Source organism: Triturus cristatus, chromosome 2_2 (assembly GCF_964204655.1).
Source record: "Triturus cristatus chromosome 2_2, aTriCri1.1, whole genome shotgun sequence".
Classification (NCBI taxonomy): Eukaryota; Metazoa; Chordata; class Amphibia; order Caudata; family Salamandridae; genus Triturus; species Triturus cristatus.
The window spans coordinates 57,428,500-57,452,533 of record NC_140582.1 but is presented as its reverse complement, the minus strand read 5'-3'; the positions used below and the strand labels follow the sequence as shown (position 1 = coordinate 57,452,533).

General features: G+C 41.1%; 1 protein-coding gene across 1 annotated transcript in view; it reads left to right on the top strand.

Annotated features, from left to right (window-relative positions):
- The window catches only part of LOC146861829 (liver-expressed antimicrobial peptide 2-like), a 135,679-nt gene extending 123,320 nt beyond the window's left edge, over window positions 1-12,359 (top strand). Inside the window, exon 3 of the mRNA XM_085640975.1 lies at window positions 10,821-12,359. Within this exon, the coding sequence (XP_085497101.1) occupies window positions 10,821-10,857 (37 nt within the window). The 3' untranslated portion in view covers window positions 10,858-12,359. The remainder of the gene's footprint in view (window positions 1-10,820) is intronic.
- Window positions 12,360-24,034: the final 11,675 nt, after the last annotated feature.

The following is a 24,034-nucleotide window of genomic DNA, read 5'->3' as shown; positions in this document are numbered from 1 at the left end:
TAATGTTCTGGGAAAATCTAACCTAATCATACCAAATTCTCTTAGTGGAGGTCGATTGGCCCGCGCAGTTTGTCCAAACATCCCCACAGGGAGAGGATGTAATGCTCCGATCTTTTTCTGCGCTTGTCCCTGACGAAGTCAAACAAGCATATGCAGCAGAATGGGCTTTTGCACAAGCCCCAGCTTTATATTGCAATCATCTCAGCTGGGATAAGGACTCCCCTTATCATGTAATACCCATGTGGTCCAACCCACAAGTGCAACCACAATATCCCATAAAACGGGATGCTAAGCCATCTTTTAGTGAAATACTCTCCCAGTTGGAGTACCAGGGAGTAATTGAACCCTGTGTCTCTCAAATGAATAATCCCCCCATTTCCTGTTTTGAAACTGGATCATTCATATTGCATTTAAGCAGTCATACACAGACAATTGCAATTCAAAATACACAAGGTACAACACTTATAAATCATATAGTGCGTAAAAATTGTAAAACAACATTGGATATTTCTGATGGCTGTTTCTGCCAAAATATAGTGCCTGAAAGCAGAGATTGGACTGCTTTCTCGGTGCTAGGAGTTCAGCGTCAGTTTTCCCGCCTCCCTACACTGTAAGAACAGTCCTGAGCCGTTTGCTGCCTGCATGCTACAAGATATTGAGCCAGACGCATTGTACTATATAGATGATATCTACCTAAAAGATGATGAGTTAAACACATATTTGGCCAGAGTGGATAACATAGTAATGGGATTTACTGAATCTGGTCACAAGTTCAACTTCAAGAAATCTCATACAGTGTTTCTGAGTGCCCTATTTTTAGGTTATGAACTTACAAAAGAAGGATAAAGCCTTGCACCACACTTTCTAGCGATGTGTGCCCCGCTGCAGCCTCCAAACACTCTGGAAACTGCAATCGTTGTTAGGATTTTTTACTTTTGACTGAACCTACATACCTGATTATGTACAACACAGTAAATCATTGTAAGAATGAATTCAACCTGATTTTTGCAGTTCTCATTGGACATCAGAGCACACAGACATACTCCGATGACTCCAATCTGACTTGCTTATAACACGTCACTTACATACACATGTCAACACAACCAACCTGATCGTCCGTACATTTGCAGGTGCCATTGGCTTTACCTATGTGACCCTTGATGAAGGTGAAACAGTGCCCATTGCATAAAAATCGCATTTATATTTCAGTGCGGAAATTCGTTTTTCATCCACAGAAAAAATACTGACTGCGGTGCAGATGGCTATTCTTAAAGAGTGTCTGCTTGCACATGGGAAACACATTGATACAGCGTTTTTCTGGGCCCACTTGCTTACCATTGGTCCTCCGATTGGACCTTGTTAACCCGACTGAGAGTTGATGGGGGTTAGCATGTACATTCAATCAAATTCAATTAACAGTGCAACCCATTGAGCTACACAATGAGGACCAGGATTCGGTAGGTAAGAAGATCTATTACAAATAAATAATCAACTTCAAATACTCCACTCTTAAGACCATGCTGTAAAGGTACAGAATAACAACGAGAAGTCCAAACCTCCTAAAGAAATTGAGGCGGACTAGTATTAAATAAACAATCAGTTCAGTCACAGCAATACAAAAGAGCAGCACAAATAATTGATGCTCAGAGAATAGTGTAAGACTCTCTCACCTATACGTTAGTAATCTTAGCTCATGCATCCAGTCCAGGTTAAAGGGATGATTCCGTAAGCTAAAGAGTCCAGAAATCAAGGAATTTCGATTGAAGAAAATCAGGACAAGACATGGAAAATCAAGTAGGAAAGGGTTAGCATCTCAGAAGCTTGGTCAAGAGTCTTCAACAGGTCAGGAATAAGCGTTAGCCTAGCAATACTTAGGAGAGAGTCAGAAAGAAACATCGAGGTCTAAACATCTCAAAGTCCATTCGAGCAGCAGGGTATCAGGAACGGTGTCTGCAAGGAATCTGTCAGATAGAGATCTGGATAGAATCTTCAGAAGGAGTTCAGCCTAGAAATCTGCAAGAAGCCAGGAAAAGTTCTGAAGGGGTCAGAAGTCAGGAAGCGGTCTGAAGTTAGCCAGGCTGAACAGTATATTATATCACACAAAGTCCACTAGGTAACACCCCCTTTGTACATGTAATCAGGTGTCCATTAACCTCGTCTAGTTCTCAGGTTACAGACTGCAACATTTGTAGGCTATCCCACACTGGACATGGGAATGACATCTCTTTCTCACACACACTCCGGTTAACAATATTTGCTCAATAGTCTTTTCAGTTAACACTAGTTCCCCTTGTACTTTCGTCAAGGTCTTCTTCCCAGGCTCTTTCCTCTATTTCTATGTCAGCAATGTATCTATTCTAAACTAACAATGCATTTGAATACCTGCAAGAAATGGTATGTTAGCAGAAAATGGAAAACACTATTTTATTGAATGCAGCATGGTAAAATACAGGCCTAAATTGTCAGGACAAGTTTAAACATTTAAATCAGTGGTTCACATTTAATATTTGTATGCACATCTAAACACAAATGAATACAAGTTTCTAGTACATTGTATTGAATTCATACTGCTTATGGCATATAGTAAATCTTCAAATTAATCAAGTGCAAGTATGGCTAAGTATTGCATTTAAATGCATATACGTGTAGATTTAGTACACACATTACATAAACTTCATAGTTTTAAATGAAATCACATTCTGCATAAATAAGAATGGCTTCTATCTAGTTTTTAAGCCATTAAATGTTATCTAAGTGGTATAGCACACATTTATGAAAGTCGAATTTCATCTTTATATTAAGTACATTATCTCCAAAATGATGATGGTTTTAATCCATTAAGATTTCAATCAATAGGTATATGAGCATGATTAAAACACACACATAAGTATATTTTCTAATTCCTCAGTAAATGCTCTCTCTAATAGTCATGTTGAATGCAACATTTTAATTAATCATTGAATCACGTAAGAAACATGCTTAATGCACATTTATTTAATGCATCTGTTAGCATCATTGTGACATAATTATGACATTTAAAGAGTGGGCAACTTTGCACAGCACCAGCATTATTGTTATTACTCCCTTGAAAGCCTTGAAGGCTGTTACCAATCAAGTGTTCCTAATGCTAAAGCTCTCCATCCTAGATGGATACAATGGGCAACATTGTTAACAGCTGTTGATGCAGAATATGTCTTTGATTTGTCTTTACAGAGACAATAATTTCTTCAATATTAGCATGTTGATCCCATGCCCAGCAATATTGTGCCTCTTGAGCAGTATAAATATATATTGTTTATACTGATGGTTCAGGCCAACTTGCCATAGGTACCAAACACCAATATCCAGCAGCATGCACCACTGTTCTTGGTGTGATGTTGGATAGAAAATTCCAACTTAAAAAAAATTACATTCAGTCCGTAGGAGACTACACTGCACAGTTAGCTGTACCAAAAGCCTTGTTACTTGCACTGTAACATATGGATCCTGACTTACTCACACTTATAGTGTGTGATTCGTATTATTGTTTCCAGTCTTTTAAGGACAATTTGCATCATTGGCGCTAAAATGGATTCAAAGATTCAAAATGCAATATAACAGCAAAAACCTCTTTGGGTGAAGGCGGCAAACCTTACAGATAGGTTGCCGCTAACTCATGTCATTCATACATTGATTAATCAATGTGTGGGACCACATGTGGTAGGGAATTCTTTGGCAGAAGATACAGCCAAATCTGCAGTTGTGATTGCAACAGTTGCTGCGGAAACTCAGCCTCCTACGAGGGTACACAATTATATACTAGCTGCTGGTAATGCTGCACTGGATGGCCAGCCTTTGCCTAGGGGCTTTCCAGCTAAATATACATATACTATAAGTTAAGAAACTGTTCCCTTTGTTACAATTCCAGGGGTTGGTGATTGTCTGATTCCTAACTAAGATCGGAGGCTAGCCTTATGGTAGTTTCGCATGAAGGTGTTGCTTCTGCACATGCAGGTGTGGTGGGCACTATTTTGTTACTACAACAACATTATTGGTGACATGGCTTATACAAACAGGCCAAGAAGTATGTCCTTTGTTTTAACATTTATTAACAACTTAAAAAATTCTACCGTGGCTCATCCACCGCTGACACACCTGTTGATTTCCAACAAACCTTTTAGCTGCCTTTATTTGGACAATTGTGGTCCTCTTTATTCTGATGGGTTGTTTAAATGTATTCTACTTGCAGTTGATTCTTGCTCAAGGTTCCTCTGGATGTGGTCAAAGTTTTTGGCTAACACTCACACTGTTATTAAAGATGTGAATGTCTTTATTGGAACATGAACTACATTCCACTCAGACCAGGGCCCTGCTTTCACATCTAAGGCTTACAGGGATTGTATGACTTCCCTGGGTGTAGGGATACATTACTCTTCTCCATATAGGCCTGAGGGCAAATTTGTTGTGAAAAGGATGAACCATAACTTAAAGCAATCCTTAACAGCTAGAGTATTAGGTACAGGGTGAAGTTGGATCCACCACCATATGTGGTACAAAGTGCACTTAATCATCTCCCTAAAAGATCTCTGGATGGCCAGACTCCATATGAGGGCCTCTTTGGCATCAAAAAGCACGTCCCATACCTTGACGGTCCAGACATTGTAGTGGCAGCCACGCCCTTGATGTAAATGATCATTGTGTTGTCTTACAGGATTTACAAAACTGCTGTGGAAGTGCTGCTCAGATATTAATTTACCTTAAAGAAATAAAATTTACAAGAGCCATTTGACAAAACAGGAACAAGTTGGTTTAATTAAGTGCAGCGGCCGGGAGAGTCTCGACAGAATGCGCCTGAGGAAAGTCTCTTGTTGCACAAAGTTTCGGTTGACATTGTATACATCGCATGAGGCAAAATAAAACAATTTTTGCATTCTTGAAAAAGCATCTAAGTCATAAATTAACAAGTTTGGGCATCTGCTAAGGACACAGATCGCTCTCAACCTCAAGGAGAGCTAGTGCGGATCTGTATCTATGTGTCCAGATGTCTGGTGTGGGGAGCGTGTGATGAGTACGTTTGATGTTCATGTCTTGTCCCGATTGGCTGAGTGTTCCTATCTGCATGCTGCATCTAGCTTTGAGGTATTTTTGAGGAACACAAGACTTTGGCCAAATGTGTTTTATTAGAGCCAACTTGCTCTGACCTGTTTTTAGTGTAACTATCTGTGGGATTGAAAAGGGTTTTCTGTCGGTGCGCATTTGTCTTTCGGCTAAGTGAGGCCCTACCAGTGACCTGTCACACGATAGATGTGGATTGGGGATGAAAGATTTGTCTGACCACTTATCTCTGACTCAGGGTTGCTGAGGAGGTCACCCAGGGTGAATCCAACAGCAATCATACAAGTTTTTTGAACTTCTGAAAATAATATGGCAGTCATTGAAATCTTTTTTATCGACATTCCCAACATTGTGCGTACAATTGTCAAGGCGTACATCTGCATTGTCTTTACAAATATTGACATAGTTATGTGTTCCTAGATCCTAGCATACATCAAAACATGTTCTACTGGTAACAACATTGTTATGTTATGCATGAATGGAGTATGGCATACATTGACATTGTTACTGCAGCTATTGACACTGTTGTGCGGGTGTAGATCATGGCAAACATTGACATTGTATTTATTGGTATTGCCGTTGTCGGGTCTGCGCATATCATGGTATTCCTTGACATTGTATTCACCCATTTAAACAATGGACAATCCAACGAGCAGTTGAAGATGTCTGCCTCTGCAGGAATTAAGGAGCAGCCAGCACCTTCGGGCTGGATTTTACAAGTTGGGGATCTGGTTCGAGAAAGGATTGCTGTAAAGAAGGAATTTGGCCCATAAAACCATGCACCGCGCTAGTCCTTGGCATTCAAGGTACAAGAACCTCAATATTGCCACCACTTGCTGGTTCAAAAGAAAACTTTTGATTCTATTGATCATATCAAGTTATATCATGTGGGCAACTCTAAACAGTAGGCCACGAGGAGTCCTTGGTAGTTCCCTAGCTCCTCTCACTACCATACAGCAAATTTCTCTGCAGCTTGTGAGCACCATCGAAGCTGTTTCTCCCCAGCTGGGAGGGGTAGAGAATAAACTTCAGTTCATTCCCAATACTGCTACAAATTCCAGTCACTCGACTGAATTGAATACTGTACTTACTACTGCTTCTTCTGCAGCTGATGTTGTTTGTACTGATCCACCCCTTGTGGAATCTCCAGCTCTTTAACAGCACCTGTGGCTCCTATTTGTCAACAAACTGCTTCTTGTTATCACTGATAATTTTTCATCTGATTCTATTGACAGTTCTTCTGTTCTAGACACTCCACCTACAAGGGCCTGTGTTTTATTTTCATGACTGAAACACACTTATCTGGTCCCTCCTTGGATATATGTTTGGATGGCACTTTCCTTTGTTTTCTTTTGGATTTGTGACTGTTTTCATCTTGCTGATTAATTGCCATTACCTTCCAGAATGCTCTGCCACAGAACTGATCAATAAGGTGTTAACACTTCACTCATCTTCACTAAAGCTAAACAGAGACCTGCCCCTTGTGAACATTTCAGCTGTCCCAGTAACTGATGGAATTGTTTGGGATAAGGTCTCCTATGATATCTTTGGCCCAACGGATATAGTACAGATTCCTTATGTTTTATGGGTTTCTATAGAGGATGTTATTGTACCTGGGTTACATTCTGATGATTGGGATGTTGAGACTGTTTAAACTCCATGCTCTCAGAGTGGAAATATTACACTGTTTTTGAGAGTGAAGAGTTGAATCTAAATTCTGCTAATTATGGTGAAATGTTCTGTTCCCAACATTATGGACATCATTATTTATATCAAGCTAATGTCCAACACACACTTTTTAATTATACATAATGTGAACATTGTCCTACTTCCCCACAACGGAGGTCCAAACCATAAAGGGACACATTCAGATAGTTTTCGGAACACAATACATTAAACCCAAAATCATTTTATTTTAAACTTGTTCCTACACCAGCAATGAAATGTATGCTCAAACAAACCAAGCTAATATATACAGACTTGTTTGGCACACAATTAGCATAGAAAGGCTATGATTATTGAAAGGATACCATTGACATGAAATCAACTTGGGGTACCAATCCTTGGCAAGTTCAGAGAACAGACACCTTGTTTCAAGCCTGCTTGATTCCAACACAGATGATTTTTCTGAATGATACAGTTCAGCATACTACTTGTACACAACTGTTCAAAACTAAAGACATTAATTCACCAAACACTCCTTCCATTGCCCGATTTGATAAGTGACAACATTTAACGAATCACAGCAAAGAACAGCTCAATAGTATGTGACAGAATTATATATTTAACTCCACTCTCTCAGGTCCAAATGGGTGGTTGTTGTGGCCAGTGGACACAAATGGTCATTATGATTATTTTTTAAATTCTACACGGAGTTTAAGGCAAGCAGACTTGACCCCCGTTAATCGCATTTGCAAAACTCAGGGATAGTCTCACCTATTTGGTAGGGAAATCATGCCAGTAATAGTTGGAACATTGACAGTGTGTGCAATAAAACAACTTCTTTCCCTCCTTTCAGAAGACATAGACCTATCCGATTTCTTATTGGGTCCTAAGCCTCCACTTTAAAAAACAATATATGTATGCCACATAAAATGAAAGTTGCCATTATCACAAGTGGAATCTGCTGCACGTTTAAGACGTATTGATAAAGATAATTTGGATAAATACTTTCTGTTGTTGCTAATAATATTAATACATTGCCTTCTCTTTATAACTTGATAACATTGTGTCGTCTGTTATCAATATTATGCAAAGTGATATGTCTTCATTATACCATGGACAAAGTCAGCTTAGTTCGATCATGCAGTTTAGTTGGACACTTCAGGTTCTCAAAAGTGACCGCGTGCCATGGCGTTACCTACATTCTATGCACCTATTCTTGTCTTTCAACTTGACATGTAAACAATGACTCATGCCCAAGAATGACTCCACTTACACAATGTTACATCTTGAGAAGTTAGAAGAGCTCCCATTCACAATAGCAGAGACACCCTCTGTGGTACGGTTAATACATGGTGAAGCCCTAGGAGGGAGCATTATTCATGAGTTATGGTCTTTACCATTCTCTTACCGATGTGAGCGGGCTGAGAAAACGGTATGGCTTACTGGAAAGGAATGCAACTCTTCTGTTGGTCACTCACTTGTTTGTAAACACGTTACCAATCACCGCACACGCAATGCTTCGGTAGCGAATTTGGTCTGTTGTCTAAAAAGAAAATATAAGCCCCTTCAATTCTCCACCTCATTACTGTTCTTTCAAAAGGAAGCTACTTATTGTTAAGTGGCCAGGACTGCTGCAGAATGAGGGCTAATATTCTATGTATTTTATTGGTCTCCCAGATAGTGACCTGCTGCAATAATGTGCTCTTTCCACCTATGCATACGGTTTCTGATAATTCATTGTGGCCTTCAATCCGATTTTGAAGATAGAATTTAACAAGCTAAGCTGACTCAACACTTATTGTTTCAAAAAGATGTGGCATTAACATCTGCCCGAGAAACCTTTGAACTGCAGGTGGCAAGGAAAAACAGTAAAATACAGTCCTTGTTAAACACAAATCTTCCATTACATTTCAGCAAGCTTGTGCACTGAATTTTTATGCTTCCTAAACCGCCTATATAGCACACTTTTTTTTTAAAGTAATCAGGACTGGCTTAGTCAGTAACTTCCAGAAAATGTTTGGAGGAATACCAGCCTTTATCCATTCCCTGTTTCCAGTGTGTTCAGAGGCATATCTTGGTATTATTCCAAATGTGCACACTTTGGTTCTATTTTTGTTACTACGCAATGGATGTTCTGTTTGGAAGCCCATTGGTAATGGAACTGCCACTGGTACATCTGTGCTGTTAGTGCATAATATGACTCTTTAGAATCCGTTTGCTCTAGAAACTGAACACCGACTGGTCGCTGTCATTCCGACCCGCCTGGTTTACCTGCATAAAACCTGTGTTTCATTGCCTTTTGTGCTCCTTAGAATGGGCACTGGATTTACAATTGCTTGTTCCGGTGGGTGCTTCAGCAACTGGATTACCAAACAATGGCTCTAATAATGTGAATGCAGGACATCAGGTTACTTCCTCAGTTTAGCTGATAACAAGGATCATCTCTGTTCATTGGAACTTTTAAATGGGGCAATTGTGGAATCATCGTCTGCGGAGACAGAATCCATTCTAACTAAACATTGATTTTGTGAAATCAATCTTGGGTGCCTCCAGCTCAATCTAATTAGGCGACTTTTTTGAAATTTTAATGACACATTTTACATTATAAATACAAAATGTAACAATATGCTTGTTAGCATCGCATTAAATTTGCTTAGCTTGCGCTTATGTTTTTTATTATTTTGTTAGTCACTAAGGGCCTGATTACGACTTTGGCAATCTTGGGCCTGCCATCACATTGGCATCGGTTTCACCGCCACCGACTAAGCGGTCCTACCACGGTATTACAATTTTGACGGTCGTCAGCGGTAAGAGAAGAGCAGCTGTCATAGGGCGGTACAGAGAAGTTCACTACCGTCTTAATTACGAGTTGGCTTTCTGACGAGCCGACTGTGGTGGGAAGACCGCAGGAAGACTGCATATGTGTACATTTGACAATTGTGCAGTCAAAATATACACACATGCGTTGACATTCATGAAAAAATATATACCACTGTCAGAAACACTACTGCTGAGCCAGCAGTCACATTGTAATACTGCAGGTGGAAGACCGCAACCGTGGTGGTCTTCAGTGGACCGCCGCTGTGGGGGTAAGATTGTTGAACTCATAATCAGGCTCCTAGTTACTTTCCCAACCATGGAGGGGGTGTAGTGATTTCCCTTTTGGCCCCACTTTGATTCTCACTTGGTTTCACGTATGAGCTATTTAGCCTGTAACTGCTTAGCACCGACACACACAATACATTTATTTTTGTGACATGATGCTTTTTGGAAATACAACATACATGGTATTTGTTATTCAGTGACTCTTCTTGGGATTTAGTCGAACATTTCGTACAAGGTCGAACAAAATTGTGCACTGTTTTCTTGTGCCCAGTAAGAAACATCTTCTAACGTTTTTAGACATAACACTGTAGCACAGCTGCAGCTATCTAACAGAGTAGTTTTTATCATATAAACTGTGTCTCGCCCCCTTGGGGAGCATAGAGGAGGAAGAATTCCAGCAGAGAGATAGTTCCTGGAATGGAGGCAGCAGCCTTGTGTAAACTGAATTTACACCTATGATGCAGACCACCTAACTACACACACCAAGTATGGGGTTTAATGCTAATTCCAGAGATCACTAATATATCATATAGTGAGGGTAGGCCTAGATAGATACATTAGTAGCCATGGTAGAGGTATTTAATGTAAATGGCCTGCTAGTAATGCGGATTACATTGCTCAGTTGTAATTGTTTACTTATCGCAACACACTTGCTTCAAAATAGACTACAATAGTTTCAATAAATATATTGTAAACTTCCTTTGTGTCTTTTATTTACTATGGACATGCATGAGTGAAAAACAAAAGGTGACGATCTGTTTCCACAGTACCCTTGGGGAGTAGAGGTTTGTGTTCTAGGTTTCCAAAATTACCTGATTGTTTTCTGGAGACTGCTCTTGATTTTTAATACGACTGTGCCGCTTGCATCTTCAGATTATTCACATTTAGAAAATCATGATTTGCATTATGATGAAAGTTTAAAATAATTTACTTTTCTCATATCTTTTGCTTTCCAGGGCTGGAAAATGCTCTTTGCAAACGTTTTCTGCCTAGCCAGATAAAATACCAGCAGATCTAATATGCTCCACTGCAGGAACATTGGGCGCTCTCAACATATGGACTTGTATCTTCAGATGTCCCATTGAAACCTATTTCAGTGCTACACACACGTAGAACCACATGGACCTCCGAGGAATGCTTCTACATAGACTGACTAGGACATCTCTGTCCACAGTGGCAAATATAGCACTGTACAGTGTGGTGATGAAAACAATTGCCTTTGTGTTAACTTGGAAAACCTATCAAGGAACTATATTCATTTGTTTTCCTCTGCCTTCTGTTTTTTCAACTAGTCCTGCCTGTTCATATCTGCCAGCCATATTGATTTAAGTAATTATGTTTGTGGATCTCACAAAACTGAATCATTTGTGTTAGATATTAGGATTTGAATTTATAAAGCTTAATGACCATCCAACTAGGGTAGTTTGGCACTGTTAAAACCAAGAGAAATATCAATAGAAAGGCTCAGTTTGCTATGAAAAGAGATGACATATAAAAAGACATAGCTAAATCCTAATTAGAAAGAAACAGGCAATGTTTTAGTAGTGTACAACACCTTGTTAGATTTGGCTCATGATGCTATGTAATGGCGTAGAGTTCCATTTATGAGCTGCAGCAATGGAGAAAACCCTACCACCAATTGTTTTCTCAAGAAATCTGGGAATGGCCCGGAGAAATGATGTTTCTGACCTCAGTGAATGATTGAGACAATACCACGATAACTGCTGATGCAGTGCCGATGACTGAGGGGTGTAGACAGCATTATGCATCAAACATATTTGGGAAAGATCCTCTCAGATAGCCAGTGTTGTACAGTGACAACCCAAAAATTATGATCCCTTGAACAAAGGTTCAGATCCAATTTGGCAGCATTTGGATAGTTGAATCTCTGGATCTGATAATATTTACCGAATTACATTAATCAATACATAAAGTATTGTGTGTAATGTTCTTAAAATTACATGTGGATCCTGGCAATTATGCAGCTTCAGAAGAAACATTGTAGATTATAAAAAAAGCTTGTGTAATGGGAAGGACATTCCATCATCAATATTTATTTTAAGTGGTGGTCAGAATTTAGGACCTAAGGGATACATATGTGCCCCATGTCTTCAGACCTAACATTTCATGCTGACATAGTATGGGTCCAGTGTCTCAGCCCTGCTGGTTTGCTTTGGAGCACATCAGGCAAGATGTGTATTGCCTGCCCTGGCTCGGACATATTCATGTACTGATATATTCTGACAAGATGGATGGTAAACATTTTTCATTCTGGTCAGTCAAGATGTAAAGTTAATGAAGGTTAATTATTTGTGATATAACTATCATTTTTAGGTGGATAATTATTTAATGGAGATAGCTTGTTGAGTTGCTCTAACTGAGGAAAAATATCAACAGTCACTAACAGTGAAGCAATTCCCTTACATCAATCAATCAAAGGCTTTATTTCGATAAAAAGATATCATAAAAGCATTACAATAAAAACAATTTCCTTACATTGAGTCAGTGATTCATGGCAAGAGGAATGTAAGCATCATAAAGTATATTTGCAACGGAGTTGGTATGGCACCATTATAAGACTCATAGTCATGGGAGGCAAAGAAGAAGTGTAAGGGCGGCCTGGCCAAATAAATGGAACAGCCAAAAACTCTTATGATTGTCAGTGTGCACATACATTTGTTTCTGGTCATTTTAACACTGATAACACTCATAAATGTGCACTGAACAAAAGGTAGAAGTAACTATTTTCAGGTCATGGATGAGTAGGGAAAACCTGCAATATTCATGTGACCTAGGTGAAGGAATTTCTCAAGAAAATATAGTATCCATAGGGTGAAAATAGGTTAATTCTGAACATGCATGCTCCTATCTGACCTATTCACAGGAGTAAACATGGGCCATTAGGAGACTACTAATGGAAATTGATAGCTGTTGTTGATTTCCTAGAGTATTCTCGGGAAAGTGTGTGAATCCATGCAGAGATGGAAATCTACTTTAATTGTACAATGGTTTAAGTTATAACATGCAAATACTTGCCCTTTTTGTAGACACACATCGTCTGCATTTCCGAGTTTCATCAATGATGATCCTCACTTGGGGAGAGAGTGGGGACACCGTCCTATAGTCACACTTACTTCAAGGTACGAGTGTTTACAAATTGGCCACTCTGATCCCTCCGATGGTGGCTTCGATGTGTGTCTACAAAAAGGGCAAGTTTTGCTATTAAGAAGTCCCATACTGGTTAGTGATAAAGACTAGGAGGGAACGTTATTAGGATTTTCGTTAGGGATCTGTATCCTGATGAATGCCAATGACCCTGCCGGGCGGCAATCTAGGGCAGAAACATGTTGATACAGCAGACAGGGTAATGGTGACTGTACTTTCCCATATACCCATATTCTTTTTCCTTTTAATTATGCCAAGAGGGATCCATAATAAAAGTCTTGGATACCCACTTAGGCAGTTTGGGATTTTTCTTTGCATTAGGGATCCCTACCTGACAATTTTTTTCTTTCTATGACCTTTATTTTGCCTTCCGCTCCTCCTTGGACGTTGGTCTGCGTTAGGTTGTCGTAGCGGCCCTATGATGAAGCATGCCACTCATTGAGTGGGTGAGGGCAGTATATACAACCGTTTGGGATTCCCAAATTGGTTCTTTACCTTCAGAGGTAACTCTGACACTATAATTTCCAGTCCCCTTCTAGGGTCCGCTTATCATTATTTTTTCTTTCTCTTTTTTCCTTCTAATCATTGTGGGACAAGCGAGCCCACTATTATAGTGGGGGATGTATTCTAGTATTCATTACCCCTAATTAGAAGTCGTCCTCATTTAGTGAGTGTATACTTATTTTTCATCATCAGACTTTGACCTAGAGACTGAAAGAAAATGGCAGTAAAAGGAGAAATAATGAAGAAAAACATACTAAATCAGGAGAAAGTAGAGGTAAAAAAGAACCTGCAGAGTAAAATAAAGAGAAATAAATTGGAGGGTGGTGGAGAAAGGAGGAATGAGGTGGAATGAAGACTAAGCAGCTCTGGTATTGTCCTTACATTAATATTTATTTTTACAAAGTGAACACTAAATGTAACCCTCATTTCCAATGTCTGACCTTCTTTGTAAGTACAATAATGACCACTTTTCTGGCATCACCGCCCACAGTATTCATCTATTTCAATGCACCTCAAAGGAGAAAACCGGTATTATAGCTGTTACAGGCTGAAAGCTAAGAGGCGACATATAGGATCTCTTGTGTGAAAGCACTAAAGCAAAGCAGCATATGTGGGAGGGATATGATGAAATGACCATAACCCTCGAACGTTAAAAAGTTTAAAAGAGGAACATGCCTGTCAGCAAAGAGAGGGAGAGAGGAAATAATAAAACAGATAAAAAAGATTTGATACCAGGACTGCCTAGTACTTGATATATATTTTCCTGCATCATTCTTATTTTTACAGTATCAAACACAATCAGGCAAACAGGTTTTAAATAAAATGGGATATGGGGGTCACCCTGAGAAGTCTTGGAATTACCTGGTATCATATCTATCTCATGCACTAGTGTTGTTGTAGCTAAATGTAATAATTTTTAAGCAAGGGTCTTGAGGTCAAGGGCTGGTTCATTGTGCGCCCACATGAGTACAATGTGTGATCCTTGATGCGTTATGTTCCTTTTCTGTGCCTAATTTCCTTTATTTGAAAAGTGCCAGCATTCAGAGTGCATTAATAAAAATGTAGCTACCTTAATGTATCCATCTGTTTAAAGTGCTATAAAATAAGGGGCAAGCATTTCCGCATCATTTAGCACCAGTTTCGAAATTTGGAATGAGAACAGGAGCTGACTTTAGGTATCGCATTTGCAACTTGATTGAGTATTGTTCCATTAGCTTGAATTGTGTGGGCAGTCTAAAAAACGGTTGTATGACAGACTCACACAGGTCATTCCAACGCATGCCTTAATGACGCAGGCTTTACAATGTACACTACTTTACTATGCATGCCTTTACCACGCAGAATTTTATAATGAATATGCCTTTACCACGAAAATGTAAGTATTTCACAGGTAAGTATAAAGCACATATATATATATATATATCCAAAGTACACCACTCCATTGAAAAGAGGTAGAGGCCACACGGGGGACACGTTGGAAGACCTTTAATACAGCAGCTCGGGCACAATGCATTTCGGCCTTACGGCCTTCTTCAGATGCCACTAAAACAAGGTACTGCTCCATCACGCCCTTTTGAAATACCTTGGCTCACTCCCATTGGCGGTAGTCCGCTTGGCCTTTGATCACATGGTCCAATCTTCCCTGAGGCTTTTGAAAAAAACACAGTTCCCAGAATGCAGTGATATCTGGTGAGTAATACATGGGAAGAGTCCGTTAGTTGTATGCTCTTATTTGTATCCGCTGTTAGGCAAAGGTACGCGGCGTTCAAATTTCAAAGTCCTTGATAAAGAGTCTGGTAAAAGGCTTCCTTACGTCCCCTTTTTAAATTCCAGCCTTTTGGTACACACGCCAGCCGGGCCGTGAGACAAAATACAATAAACTTGCCTCCTCATTAATAACGAGTTGCTCCTGGCAGCAGCCCATGGCCTGACCAGCACGTCAAAGGCGGGCCGGAATTGTTCCAATACCTTGGATGTAGAGAAAAGCTGCAGCAGCAGCGAGAACCAGCATCACTCCGGCCTCTTGTCAGAACTGGGCCTCTTGCACGCCTCTGGTTAGCGCGAAAATATCCAAAGTACACCACTCCATTGAAAAGAGGTAGAGGCCACACGGGGGACATGTTGGAAGACCTTTAATACACAATGATAAACCACGCAGCTCTCCTCTTGGCAGATACAGATATTTATTTGGTCGTAACTCTCCTGATCACGGTAGTTAAACAGAGTTTCTAATATTTATACTCATGCACACTTGTGGCCTATAATGAGGTATTGTGGGTATGGTAGTTTGTGCTTTTACTAACATATTTATTGGTTATTTTGTTTATGTACATTTTTTTTATATATCACGTCTTCAATTAAACTTCAATTGCTCTCTGTTTGCTGTATAGTGCTTCCCCCGGGGTGTTTGCTTCGATGCTCACTCAATCCTCAATCCTGTTTTTGTCTTTGCTTTATATTATTACATTTAGATCATTGTTTGAATATCAACTATATGAGGAAGTTGAGCAGTTAAAATAGCAACTTCAACAGTGTTTGTTTCTTGTCTTTTTCTTGCTGTATTCAAGCCTCATCGCTGGGCTGTGGGCTCTGGTGTCGTATTCAATCCATTAAAGATAGGCACTCAGCCTTATTATGTTTGGACACTCAGTCCTCTATGAGCACAACTGTTTGTCACAACACTGTGACAAGGAATGTCAGGGCACTGGACGAACTACTTTGTGTTACCAAACGCGTATAGTTATACGTGTACCACATGTAATACACAAAACATATTGCTCATTCAAGATAATGGATTGAGTGAGCATCGGAGCAAACATCCCGGGGGAAGCACTATACAACAAACAGAGAGCAATTGAAGTTTAATTGAAGAATTGATATATAATTATTTTTTACATAAACAAAATAACCAAAAAATATGTTAGTAAAAGCACAAACTACCATACCCACAATGCCTCATTATAGGCCACAAGTGTGCATGAGTATAAATAATAGAAACAAACAATGGACTCTGTTTAACTACCGTGATCAGGAACCGAGTGTTCGAAACGCGTAGGAGAGTTACGACCAAATAAATATCTGTATCTGCCAAGAGGAGTGCTGTGTGGTTTATCATTGTGGATAATATTGGAAGCGAGACTTTGCCCCTGTCTCGCCGCATGCACCGACTAAAAAGGAGCTCCTCTCTCTAAGGACTGGTTGCGTTTGAATATATATATATATATATTCACTGAAAAAACCATAGGTTTCAGGGGTGTTATAGTTAGCTGGACATTTCCCTCGTACAAAACCCTAGAAATTCCCCTGCTATAGTTAGTTCAGCTAACTATAACTCGCGCCCCCACAATGCACTGCTGATGACGTCACATATTACATCACTGATGACATGGTCAGTGACATCACTGATGACATCTCAAATGACATCACTGATGACATCACTGATGACGTCACCCATGTGATAAATTAGTGCATCTTCTCACACCCTAATATAACCTTTGATACACCGACTCAAAATTTCAAACGGCCATTTTGACAACCATACATACTCCAATACCAATAACTACACACCAACTCATTGACTTTTAGGTCTACATACATGTCCACTCACTCACCTGTACAGTCACTCATACTTACAGTCACTCTGTGCATTTATACACCTATATAGACACTCACACACCTCCGATCATCCATTGAGGTACTGACACATCTAGTCAGTCATGCAAATAATTAATCACAGTCCAATTTACTCACCTATACAGTTAAACACACTCAAGTTCACTTACTCATAAAAATACTAACAAATTCTGTGTCTTCCTGCAGAAAAACAAACAGCACATGACACAGATATCCTTGCACTATGGCGCATACAGCCACTCCCAAAATCACACACTCTCACATATAGATAGGTATATACTCTTACACACATATACACTGCGTTTCACATATGTAGTTACTGACACATGTACAACTGAGATATACATTCAATCACTAACACACCCATACATACACTCACCCAACCATACAGTCCATCACAGATGCACTCTTAAAACCATGCACCCACTGAATCACCCACTCACACATCTAGTCACAGAGTCATACACACCCTACCCACACAAACACTCAGGCACCCATACAGATACTCAGACAACCAATCAATAACCCATATAGACACTCATATAGCTATTCACAAAACCATGCAGCCACTTATACACCAACACAAAGACACATACAGACATTCACACAGTTTAGTCACTAGTCTGCAGTAAGATACATTTAATGACTCACTTATAGAGTCAGTTACGCACCTAGAAAATCATCCATTCACACACTTGTACACCCACTTATTTTTCAACAGGCCTTTCCCTATATATATTAAACATATTAAAACTGTTCAGAAACACATACTCAATGGATGGTGTCATCAGTGATGTCATTTGAGATGTCATCAGTGATGACATCAGTGATGTCACTGACCATGTCATGAGTGATGTAATATGTGACGTCATCAGCAGTGCATTGCGGGGGAGCGAGTTATAGTTAGCTGAACTAACTATAACAGCGGAATTTCTAGGGTTTTGTACGAGGGAAATGTCCAGCTAACTATAACACCCCTGAAACCTATGGTTTTTTCAGTGAATTTTTAAGGTTTTTTAAATGCCAATTCCTAACTATAACGCCCCTGAAACCTTTGGTTTTTTCAGTGAATTTCAAAGGTTTTTTAAATGCCAATTCCTAACTATAACGTGCATGAAACCTATGGTTTTTTCAGTAAATTTCAAAGGTTTTTTAAATGCTAATTCCTATCTATAACTTATCTCTAAAGATATCATGAAAAGCATTCTTTTTTAAAAGTAGGGTGCACATTAGTTTTGTGGAAAAGCATCTTTGTGATTGGTTAAGAAAAAGCAGTTTCAACGTGGAGTACATATCAAGGATAAAATTTGCTCAGCTCAACCACATCTGCTACTTGCATTTGGAAGGCACTGTTCGAACTTAAAACAATCGTCAACTTTTAACCTGCACGTGTCCTTAAATGTTCAAGAAAATGTTACAAAAAAATATCGTAGTTTTCAAAAATTGATGAACTTTTAACCTGCACGTATTGTAGAATGTTCTAGAAAGTGTGTTGATAGAATACGTTGCACTTCTGACTTCTATGTGTTGTTGAATATTTTAAAAAACGGTTCATATGGAAAATTAAAAAGAAACCAATAGAGAAGTTTTGAAACCTAAAAGAATCAAGGAACTATTCTAATTTATTCTTTACATGTATTTATGTGTGCAGCAACAAAATTATAGACACAACAGCACTAGGAAGAGGAAGAAGCAGGGAGTGGGGGGACGGGGGAGATGGGCAGAATGGCACACATGCAAAATTAAGTACAGCACAAGTATAGACAAACAATGGCCAAAATGAAACACACTAACAAGGAGCACAAGTCACACAACCCGCCAACATCACACCACTGAACGAGCATAGAAGTGAAAACCACGCTGTATTCATACAGGATGTGTACAAAGGCCAGTCATTGGTGTTGTGGGATGTCTGCGACCGTGGTCATCATGGATGAGATGCCCAGCATGCGGCACATGGTATATATTCCTTCACAAGACTTTCCCACATAGCCGTGGCACTTTAAGATGGGTGCATCCATTCGCGAGGCGAGGACTCGCGTGCCTAACAGCAACTCAAAACGCAGATTACGGAGCACTCACAGGGTCTTGAAAGATATTTATCGCAGGTATTTTGGCATTACGCATTTTGGCGTTTTGCCTTCTTCAATGCAGTTAACTGAATTCCACTTGGCACACTGACAATTATTGGCTGAAATACCATGTCAAGCGTCATCATTAGTCGGCCCTTGGACAATGAGATAACCAAATCGCCCAACGTACACAAACTAAATGAATTTAAAACAAGTCCCACATGCTTTGCTTTAAAATCAAGATTGTTAACTTAATTGATTTTTAAGTTTTAAATTGCGTCATTGAATGTAAGTTCTGCCAAGCCTAATGTATTCCCAATAATTCTAGTGCATGTAAGAGGGTGTTAACCCCTTCGGGGCTCATGACGGAATGGTTCCGTCATGAGCACCAGTGCTCCTGTGCTCATGACGGAACCATTCCATCATGAAGACAGGGGCACTATATCCCTCTGCTGCAAACAGCAGAGGGATTGCCATTTTTTTGGGGGGGGCCTCGGGAGGTGGGGAAGAGCTTCCCCAACCTCCTGAGGCCCTTTGCTGATTTTCAAAGTAATGACAATCGCGCACATGGTGTGTGTCGTCATTACAGTGAAAACAAAACTGAAACTTAGTTTCAGTTTCAATGTTTCAGTGCTCGTGGGGCTATCTCTGTCCCCCGAGCACCGAAACACTTGGAAGAGGTATCGTTGGAAATGGGAGAATCCTAGTGGATCCCTGCTTGGGGATCGCACCAGGAGGGCGATCCCCAAGCAGGGATCCACCCACTAGCCACCAGGGAGGGGTGAGCGGCTCCCTGGGCAAGGGCCTTAACTCCCCCATTACATCTTGCCAGACAGCCTTTCGCCCCTTGGGGGGAAGAAGCCCCCAATCTGCCCCCCGGGGGGTAGAAAGCACCCTAGACACCAGGGATTTTTGTTATGGACCAGGGGTGGGGGCTGCCAGAATGGGCATGCCATAGCCCCCACCCCCCAAAAGAAGCCATGAGACTTTCTGCCCACATTTGGCTCACCCCGGAGGCAGATGGGGGCAATAGCCCCTGATATGCCCCCTGGGGAGGGGCAGAAAGCCAACTAGGCCCTAGGGATTTTTTTAAAATATATTTGTAGGGGTGGAGGCTACCCAGAATGGGTTGGCCAATGCCCCCCCCCCCCCCCCAAAAAGATGCCACAATCTTTCTGCCCCTCCAGGAGGCTGATGGGGACAGTAGTCCCTGATCTGCCCCCCAGGGGAGGGGGGCAGAGAGCCCACGAGGCGCCAACTATTATGCTGGCTTTTTTAAACGTAGGGGTGGGAGCTGCCCAGAGTGGGCATTTTAATGTCCCCACCCACCCAAAATAAACAGCAACAGTCTTTCTGCCCCCCTTGGAGGCATATCGGGTCAATAGCCCCTAATTTCCCCCCTCCAGGGTGGCAGAAAGCCCACTAGGTAGAGACTTTTTTTCAGAATATGCCTACCTGTGGATTTTTACTCCTAGCACAGCTGGCATTCAAGGAAACCTAGCAAACCTATATATTTTTGAAAACTAGACACCGATGGGAATCCGGGATGTGGTGACTTGTGTGGCTCTCACTCGGTTCTGTTACCCAGAATCCCTTGCAAACCTCCAACACATTTTCCTCACATTTCTGTGATGGAAAGTCCTGGCATCTGCGTGGATCCACAAAATTCTACCCAAGCCGCATTCCCTAACGTCTTTCGATAAAAACTGATACCTCATTTGTGTGGGTAGGCCTAGTGCCCGCAACAGGAAACGGCTCAAAACGCAACGTGGACACACCACATTTTTACAGTGAAAACTGACCCTTTCTTGCAGTGTGCCTAGCTGTAGATTTTGAACCCTAATTCTGCCGGCACCTAGGGAAACCTAGCAAAGCTATACATTTTTAAAAACTAGACACCCAGGGGAATCCAGAATGAGGTGACTTGTGTGGCTCTCACTCGGTTCTGTTACCCAGAATCCCTTGCAAACCTCAAACTTTGTATGGAAAGTTCTGGCATCTGCGTGGATCCCCAAAATTCCACCCACGCCAAAGCTTGTACAAAGTCTGCAGGGGCCTCAAAGCAGACCTTCAGTGTGTGTTTCACATTGGACAAACTGGCCCTGTCCTTGAGTAATTACAAAAATGCACTAGGAACCAGCACCATGAATGATGTCTACACCAGCACCAATGCAGGACAACAGTGGAGGCTTTGGAGGCAAAGCAAGGGGGCCTGGGTTAGAATGATGACTGAAGCATCAAGCAACTAGCCAAGATAGAGATTTCAGGTAAAGGCTTTGTTGAAGTACTTGTAGACATCTTGGGACCGTACACTGCACAGGATGGAGCCTCATGGGGATGGAAGACTGCCAATAAGTACTGAGTGAACGCTGCTATTTTCAGCGAGGTTAACTCCAGGCACAAGAAAAGTGAGAAGTGGGTCCAGAAGCACTGGGGGGTGAACTGGGTTTGAGTCTCGGCAATGACGCTGAACATCCTGTGATTCTGGGCAAATCACTTAATCTCCCCGTGCCTAACAAAAATGAATGTTCCCTCATGTAACGCAACTGGTGCTATGTAAAGCGCTCTGATACCCAATACCATTGGGTCCAGTTTGCTCTATATATAACTCCATACATTTTTTTTTAAATGTATCCCTTAAAAACACTAAGGAAGCTGGAATGCCTTACCTTCCACAAACACAGAAAATCATCTTGTGGATAAGTGAGAGAGTCAGTATTGGTTATTGGATGTAACGTGTGTGTTAAACTCCATGCCTCCTCTGCAAGTTGATGGACCAGCTGGTGAACACAGCTGGCATGGTTCCCTTCAGCTTTCCCTTTAATCTTCTGGCTAATTGGCTGCTTAAAACTGTTAAGAGGGGCATGGCTTAAAGAGTGGGCACAATTTGTGCCCAAATACTGCAAGCTGCTACAGGAAAGAGGTTTCTGCTGAACAGAGAAACTTTCCACCTATCTTCACTTCAGCATCTTCAGTGCATAAGGGTGAGAGTGTGAACAAGTCAAGAATGGTCTACTATGTTACCCTGGGTCAAACTATACATATAAATCCTGCCCCCCCAACTCCCGTTCTTCTGATCTGATCTCACCTCACACCTGAGAAAGTATAAATGATAATGAATAGTCCAGTAACTGATAACCTTTGAAATGTAGTGCCACTTCTTTCTTCTTTATAAAGCATTCTGACAAGATGTCAGAAGCTGTGACAGGTGCAACCTGCAACTATTGCTACATTCAGATGCTTGAGGTCTCTGAAATAACCTCTTTGGAATTTACAGAGAACAGTTCAGGGTGCGCATTTCACGATCAGTAAAGAGGGATCCTGTGCTCAATTGCATAGACAGTACTACACTGAAGACTACCTTTATCATCTCAGTAGCACTAGCCATAGTAAGGTCTAGACACTAAAAGGTAGACACTCTTGGATGCCATTTCTCACATCTCAGTTCTATAATCCATGCCTCAGGTCTTTGTGCAACCCTGCATATGGTTCAGGAATTGTATGCTGGTCATCTGTGCCTCCAGGCAGAACACCCTTCTCATCTTCTGCCCTTGCTTCAGAGAGCAGGTATGAAAGACCTCAGGAAATGTAGCACGTACCCAGGAATCTTATGAGGCAGTTAGATTAAAAGAGATTTTTTTCACCTTTATGACCAGAGATACGGTGACTCCCAATGGTCCATTTACTGATGAGGAGTAACGAAATGGGTCCCAGAGTACCTGTGCCTAGTTAGGTTTTGTGTCTACCAGGGCATTTATCACAGAAAGGGCGCACTTTCCATGTTTGTGTCACTGCACATATTAAAGCAGGTGCACTGGGTGCAAACATGGAACATGCGGCCTATAAGTGGCAGTCGCGAACTCGCACTGCAACTGGGGCAGCTCACTCAAGAGAAATACGGAGCAGCTATTTAAAAGCTGCTCCGTGTTTCTCTGTGCAGGTGGCAACTAGCCTGCACTTTTCACATGTCTGCAAGGGGATGTCTGGCTAGTACATAGGACCTGCTTTGATCCCTTTAGAGGGCTGCATTTAGAAGGCACACAGATAGTGCACCACCTTTTTGTGGCACACTTTCAGTGCGTCTTCTAAAGGCATGTTTGCCTCTGCGCCCACGTCAGTAACATGCAGCGGGTGCAGAGGCAAAGTGATTCACTCATTTGCATGGGGCCACGCCCCCATGCAAATGAGGGCATGTCCTCTAATGATAGCGCAGGCGCTCTATGTGTGCCATCGTTATCTGTATTACAAAAGGGACTGCACAAGTATCTGCGGATCCTACTGTAATACCAAAGTGCCCTGGGGCACATAAAGCAGTCACAAATGCCCATTGCGCCCTGGCGCGCTTGTGAAATACGGCCCCAGGAGCAATCCGTCATCAGGCTTCAACAATTATGCTGGTGCTTGCATGGGTAGGACTGTCACATTTATGATTATCTGATGAAGCAGCCTGGGTCGCCTAACAATATAGAAGCCAGCCCAAAGCCTAAAAACACTTCACTTAACCTCTTCAAGTGGTGGTGCATTGACAAGTAGATCTGTTCTTAAAAATGTGATGTGATTCTTCAATTTCACCAAAATGGGTCAACTAAAAGTTTGGCAGACTCTAGACAAAGTATTATTTTGTGGAAACAGCCTATCCTCCATTTAACCTTATATACTCATCTTCTCAGGGGTTGATCCTTATGTAGGCCCTCTCTTAGAAATGTGGTTCCATCCTTCAATCCTCCCCTAGCACTCTAGGACACACAGTCTTCCCCTTTTGAAACACTTGAATCTGTTTCCATGGAATGTTCTAC